Here is a 7,615-nt window from a genome sequence, read left to right as displayed (position 1 = left end):
ATTCCTATAACTTTTCATTAAACCTTAAAATGTATTAGTCCAAAAAAAAAATAATCATCAAATCATAGGCCTAATAATTTTTAATGAATTCAAAATTAAACCTAAAATTTTTTACAAAGGAAATTAATGGCAAAGTATTTTTAATGTGATTTTTAAAGAAAATCACTTTCTAAATAAATTATTATAATTTATATTAAAAATAATTTTACACTTTAATAAATTTTTTTACACTTTTATTCAATTATTTTCTTAAACTTCATCTCACAATATGATTAAAATTTTTTAATAAATGCATTATTGTATTACTCACCTTTCTTGAAAGTTCCGACCAGCTTTTTTTTTTTTTTCTAAAAAAAAAAACATCTATTCCCTCTCAAAGAAAAAAAAAAGAAAAACATCTATTGAATGCCCGCTCCATTCAATTTAGATTATATAAACTCTATGTTTGGAAAGACCTTAACTTTGAATTTATGTTGAATTAGGATAAAATGTAACATAAAATTATATTAAAATTTGTCCAAATCTAGCTAAATCTAAATCTAAGGCACAAAATCTATACTTCAAATACTACAAAACCTAAATTATCTCTTAACTCCTATCTCACTCATTTCAACCTGAATTACAAACATAGAAGTTTTATTACGGTATGTTTGATATTGTTATTGTTTTCTATTTTTTGTTTTAAATTTTTATTTCTCTACAATGAAAAAATATATTATAAAAGTGCATTTGTTTATGTTGTCAATTTTTTGTTTTTGTTGCCGATTTTCAACTGTTTGTCAAAACATTCGAACTAGATTTTATAAATAATTTTTTTGGATTAAATTATTTATTTTATACACTTTTAAATTAAAATAAAAATTAAATAATCATATGAATTTAAATATAATTGAAATATATATATATAAATTCCAAAAAATAATAATAAAACCAATTACAGATACTTTTACTATTTTTCAATTATCATATTTAATAAAATTTTTGTTGTAAAGTAAATTTTTAAAATTAAAAAATTAAATAAAATAATTATAATAAATTTTATTTTTATTATAGTAATTTTTAACGTGCATTATTTATAATTTTATTATTTTAATCATATTTTTATAATATTGTTTGATTTAAAGATGAAAATGAACATTTTTTAAAATTTGTATTAGTTTTATAAATATTAACAAAATAGATTACTAGACTAGATTTTTTTTATTTTTGATTTTTATTTCTCTAATTTTTGATAATAATACCAAACAATCAATTAATTTTTAGCTTCTTGGGTGACATAGCAATTAGGGGTGAGCATTAGATCGGTTCGGTTTAACTGAATTAACCAAAAAGTTTTGGTTAAGAAAATTCATTAACCATACCAACCAAAATTTTATATTTAACAGATCAAATCAAATTTTGGTTAAATCGATTAACCGATTTTAACTGATATAATATGTAAAAAATAAATAAATTATTAGTATATATATAATATATAAAATATTTTAATATATAATATATATAATTATTTATTATTAATTTAAAGCGAATCAATCGGACTCAAAAACTGAACTGAAAATCAACAAATAAAATTTAATGAAAATAAAAATTCGAATTCAACCAAATAAATTTTTAATAGAATCGAATTGACTGAATTTATTATTTTATTCGGTTAAATTTGGTTTTAACGGAATATTGCTCACCCCAACAACTGTACTTGTTTGAGGTGTAGTTTGAATTTCATGAGCTCAACGCGCGCACTGGAGCCCATCATCTCAGCACAGGCCCATAAAATATATTGTGCAGATATGGGCGTTTGCATTGCCCGCGTCTCTTTCTACTAAACAGCTTACCACCTGCAGCAAAGGCCATGGGGCAATTTCAGCACTTCCTGACGCTCACACTGACACCTCCTGCTAAACCCATGCCCATGCCTGTGCAAATGCCTTCTTCTTCTTCTTCTTCTTCTTCTTCTTCTTTCTTTCACCCTCGCTTTAGGCTGCTCTCGAAATCACCTTTTGCTTCCCATCCACTCGCCACACGGGCCAACAAGTTTCTTTCTCCTTCTCTCGAATCTCTCCCGGGCGCTCGATCCCGTTTCGTCTGCATGATGAATGGATCAGGTAACACCTCCCTTTTTCTTCAGTCCCAATTCATGGTTTGGCTGATTTCGTTTGTATAGTGATAAAGTTTCTGTTGGAAATATAACAAACAGTTGGTGTGCAAAGAGTTGAATTATCCTAGTGTCTTTTAAACAACATTTCCTCCGGACTTAACTCATCTAACGTATACAGGGCGTTGACCATAATTCTTATTATAATATTTGTTTTGATCGGTGGCAAATAGTTTTTGGTGTAGCCATGGTTGCTGCCTCGTCTGCAGAAGCCTGCATTGTTTGCTTACAATTTTAGAGTCATAAAAAAAATTGCACTGATTTTAGATCTTGAATTAAGAAAAATAGTAGCAAAATTTGCAGGGAAGAAGCAAGAATTTTGTTGGGCGAGGCAAAAAAAAAATAAAAATCAAAATCAAAAGAACCAATACAAGAGCAGCAACAACGATAACAACCAAGAGTTACCTCCACTAGGCGTGGGATCCAGTGCATGAATCCTTTGCTGCCAATTTGGACAATCTTGGGCAAAATCCTCTGACAATGAAGGGCTGTTATTGGCAATCTCATTCCAAGATTTGCTCGGTCTACCCCTCCTCTTCCTCAATGTCTTAAATTTCAACTTTGACTAAAATTTTGAAGCTCCAGAAGTATGAAAATTTCAATTTTATTTTCAATTCAAAAAAAAAAAAAACAATGGAAATTAGTAGTAAAACATGCAATTCTTTTTACAACCTCAAAAATGGTTAATAGACATAAAATGTAAGTTTTATGACTAATATATTACAAATTAAATATGTCTATGTTGTGTATGAGGTGCAATAGTTGTATGATAATATGTGTATTAAACATATTCAGTTACTATAAAATGAAATTCGTATATCAATCAAATATTATTTATTATACAAATTGAAGATAATTTAGACATGAATGGTTAGATATATGTTGTTGTAAGTTTAATTTTCGTATAATTTTAAAAGCCCTTGTAATAATATTTTGTTTCAATAATAAAAAAAAAAGATAAATTAAGAGAGAATTTTCACTTGCATCTAGTCTCACATTTGAATACCGAGGAAATTTCATGCTATAGTAATAATTTCGACAAGTTTTGCTAAAATTTCGAGATTTTGAAAAGTTTTGGATGATCTGTTGAAATTTTTAAGGAAATTATGCAAGACAAAAATTGACTGCCATTTCGATTTCAAGGGCGATGGAAAGTAGAAATTTCGATCAAAATTTCGACAATTTCGATGAAATTTTTAAGACCATGCTCCTCTTATTGCTAGTAACATTAAATAGATCACTCCTCTTGTGCATTATTTGGCCAACTATGGCAGGAGCCCAACCATCTCTCCATTATCTTATGTTCATGCTATGACTAACTTACGACAAACATGTCCATTCCTTAATTTATCTTTCATGTGGCATTTGGTTTGCATCACTTAAGATTCCATCCTACTTTGTAATTCTTGTTATCTTAATACACATGATATAAGTTTCTTGGGAATATGGTTCCCATGTTTGGTTGAAAGCATGTTATTGATTGATTCTTGAGCATGTTATATTTTCATGTTTAGTTTATTCCCGGAATGATGATAAAATAACTTTCTATTCCTAAATATCCTTAAGTTGGACAAGTGATACTTCAGAAAAAATGCTTCTAAATAGTACTTTTACAAAAAATTCAATGTATAAAATAAAGTTCTAAAAATTTACCCACGTTGTAATATCAAACGCAATGGCTAAAATAATATTATAAATTTGTATATAATTCAAAGGCTAATTTTATAGGGTGACTATTTTTTCAAACACAATAATAAAGATATTGATAATGACAACTAGGTATTGTTGTATTTTAAAAATATGATTGGGATTCAGGCACTTCGATGACAAGGAGACAATGGATCTTACTTCTTTGTTTAAGATTTTAATTCTTATCAATTCTCTTTTAGTTAGGACAGGAGGATTTGGTCCGTTGACAATTTTGTTGTTTTCTTTTGCAAAGCTGTCTTTAACTTTCTTGTTCAAGATCCTAATTTAAGTTACTTCTCTTTTGAAATTTGAAAGGTTAATGCTTCCTCAAAGATTCAGTCTTGTTGGTAGTGAAAAATTTGTACCAATGGCCTATTCTAGATTTAGAGATTTAATAAGTATTTGTTGAGTTTTGCATCAAATAATACCATAACAAGGAGACCACTAACCATCTTTTACTTGTATTTCATTATTTGATGGAATCTTTGGAATTTGTCATTTTGTTATTTTGGAAAGCATTTGGTTGACTTTGAAGACTATGTCAATTATCCATTTCATAGGCTTTGGGAGAGAGAGAGAGAAGAAGAGTAAACAAACCCTTCCCCAAAAATCCAGCATGTAGTGGTGGCATACTGATTCCGAGGCATTAAGAGTTGCAATCAAAGATCTCCATTTCTGTAATTTGTTTAAAATTGAGAGGTCAGCATTTTGAGAGGCAATTAAATGTATATATTTTGTTGTTTTTGGAGAAGTAAGAAGGAAAAGGTTTTGTGGCAATGTATTTGTTTTGCTATTCTTTGGGTGTTTTAAAATGAAAATAAAAAATAAAAAAATGAGAGTATCTTTCAGTATAAGATACCCCTCATTTGCTTTGTGAAGACATTGTGTTCGTATTTTTTATTTTTTATTTTGAGAAGGGTGGGGGGTGTTGTAGAGTGCTTTTGGCCCTCTTTTTTCTTATTTGAAGGATGCCCTGTCCTCCACAAATACATCTTCTTTTTCCATCAAAAAATAAATAGACACCTCCTTCGTAATGAGTAACGGAGTAACAACAATAAACAGAGAGCATCTATTGTATGATGAACCTTTCAGTGACTTTAGTTGAAAGTAAACATTAATGGTTATGAGAACCTTCATGTATGACTTATAGGGTATTAAAGATCTCCCAAATTTGCAAAGCCTCTATGGAATATGAACAAAGTGATGATGCCTATCTCCTTTTGATTTGAAATGTGTAGCCCTCCCCATTTCCCCATTTCCCTATCTCTTTTTTCTTATTTGAAGGATGCCCTGTCCTCCACAAATACATCTTCTTTTTCCATCAAAAAATAAATAGACACCTCCTTCGTAATGAGTAACGGAATAACAACAATAAACAGAGAGCATCTATTGTATGATGAACCTTTCAGTGACTTTAGTTGAAAGTAAACATTAATGGTCATGAGAACCTTCATGTATGACTTATAGGGTATTAAAGATCTCCCAAATTTGCAAAGCCTCTATGGAATATGAACAAAGTGATGATGCCTATCTCCTTTTGATTTGAAATGTGTAGCCCTCCCCATTTCCCTATTTCTTTTTTCTTATTTGAAGGATGCCTTGTCCTCCACAAATACATCTTCGTTTTCCATAAAAAAATAAATAGACACCTCCTTCGTAATGAGTAACGGAATAACAACAATAAACAGAGAGCATCTATTGTATGATGAACCTTTCAGTGACTTTAATTGAAAGTAAACATTAATGGTTATGAGAACCTTCATGTATGACTTATAGGGTATTAAAGATCTCCCAAATTTGCAAAGCCTCTATGGAATATGAGCAAAGTGATGATGCCTATCTCCTTTTTATTTGAAATGTATAGCCCTCCCCATTTCCGTACTTATAGCGTGGCTTTTTGCATTGCCTCTTATTATGTCTAAGCTTAAGCAATCTTACATTAGCATCAGTGACATCTTTTGCAATTATGGAGCAACCCTAATAGTTAATATTTATGGGAACAATATTTATAATTTGGTGTTGAATTATCAAATTTTCATTTTCACATTCATTAGTGAAATGCTTACAGATATATTTTATTTGAAATAAAAAAATGCTTTGTTTATGTCTTTCCAAGAAATTTCTATGTGAATATGATTTCTATATGTTAGGACCATGGGAGTCTTTGTGTCAGCTTGATATACATGAGTGATCACCAACTTGATCCAAAAGCTTAAGCCATTAGGTCTTGGGCCCAACTATGTATATAAGCACCCCATTGTCTACTTATTTTTCCAATGTTGGACAAACTCACAAGTCACAAGTGGAATTCTCAACAATCTCCCCTTCACTTGTGAGTTCCAACTACTCTCCATAATAAGTGAATAAGTCATTGAAAAAGTGTCTATGTGGAGTGCCTTGAAATGGACGCACTATCCCTCTCTCCCTTTTCCTCCCTCAATTCTTGGCCTTTTTTGGTTTGTGATCGATCACGGGTTTTGTTCGACCCATGAGAAGAGGAAGCTGTCATTGGACTATCAAAATCGAAGGAAAATCCTTCCGTATGCCTTTAGAGAGGGTAGGGAAGGGAGGATTCATTTTGTTGGTTGAAACAAAATCAATTATGCAATTGATGGGTTAGGGTTTCTTTGACAGCAGCTCAATGGCTTGCAGATGATTTGTCTTTGGGGTTTGGGTGGGTGGGGAGTTTTTCCCGTAAAATAAATATAGGAGGGTTCATTACCGGATGATGTTTAGATTGATAAGGAAGGGTAAGGTGCTAGGAATTGAGGTTGAGGTGGAATCGAAAAAGTCTCTCAGTTTTTGTCCCAAGTGGTGCTCACATGGTTTTAAATCGCGGTAGCGGGTAGCATATAGTAACGGTAATGGGTATAATGGGAAGCAGGAGTAGTGGATGTTTTATAATGGGAAGCGGGTGTAACGGTCGTAAATTTTTTTCAAGCACACACAACCTTATGCATATTATGATATTAGTGTATTTGCGTGTTTTAAGCTTTTAACCCTTCTTAGAAAGAGTTTGGTGTATTTTGGATCTTTTAGTTCAACTAACTAAGTTGTTTGGTAAGGGCAAGAAGCTTACATTTGTTTTAAACCACCATTGACAAAAATATTACGTGTGTGTGCGTGTATTTATACTCCTCATTGTTCTTATGCGTGATAAACTCTTATGTGTGCTAACTTAATTAATAAAACTAAACACATTATGCAAAGTATAAACTAAACACATTATGCAAAATATAGAACATAACAAGTAATCAAAATAAAATATTTTCCTAACAAGTTAGTGTTTTCAAATTGTTAATTAATGCATCTATTGTGAGTATTTAAAAAATAGTAAAATTTTTATCATTATCGTCCTCATTATAATATTTTCCCCCTTCGCCATAGTATATTGAGAATGATTAATGAAAAAAAGGATGGGGGAGGGGGGTGAGGGGAACAAAAGTGAGAAGAAAAAGTTAAAAAAATAAAATAAAAATGGCGTAACAGTCTTGTAGTGATTACGAAACAGCTGTAGCAGTCTTTATGTAACAGTTGCAGTCTGTAAAACAGTTTGTAGTGATTACGAAACGGCTATAGCAGCCTTTATGTAACAGTTGCGGTCCGTAACAGCCGCTATGGTTGTGATTTTTCTTCCCACTGATTTCACGGTGTGTAACGGTATTGGGAACCCAAAAAACTGTTACGTAACGGCATTATGTAACGGTAACGGTTGTTATTTAAAACCATGGGTGCTCATGATGAAGGCTGGCGGAGTTTTGCAAAAGCACTTTG

General features: G+C 31.1%; 1 protein-coding gene across 4 annotated transcripts in view; it reads left to right on the top strand.

Annotated features, from left to right (window-relative positions):
• The first annotated feature begins 1,751 nt into the window (after nt 1–1,751).
• LOC131150901 (rhomboid-like protein 11, chloroplastic) overlaps nt 1,752–7,615 on the top strand; it is a 28,057-nt gene continuing 22,193 nt past the window's right edge. Inside the window, exon 1 of one of the 4 annotated variants that reach the window (XM_058101971.1) lies at nt 1,752–2,102. In XM_058101971.1, coding sequence (XP_057957954.1) covers nt 1,850–2,102 — 253 coding nt within the window. In that variant the 5' untranslated portion in view covers nt 1,752–1,849. The remainder of the gene's footprint in view (nt 2,103–7,615) is intronic. The other 3 variants (XM_058101970.1, XM_058101974.1, XM_058101972.1) reach the window with 3 other exon arrangements.

The sequence above is a fragment of the Malania oleifera genome, chromosome 3 (genome assembly GCF_029873635.1).
Source record: "Malania oleifera isolate guangnan ecotype guangnan chromosome 3, ASM2987363v1, whole genome shotgun sequence".
NCBI lineage: Eukaryota > Viridiplantae > Streptophyta > Magnoliopsida > Santalales > Ximeniaceae > Malania > Malania oleifera.
Note: the sequence above shows the minus strand (reverse complement) of the source record. Positions and strands in the feature narration are given on the sequence as shown.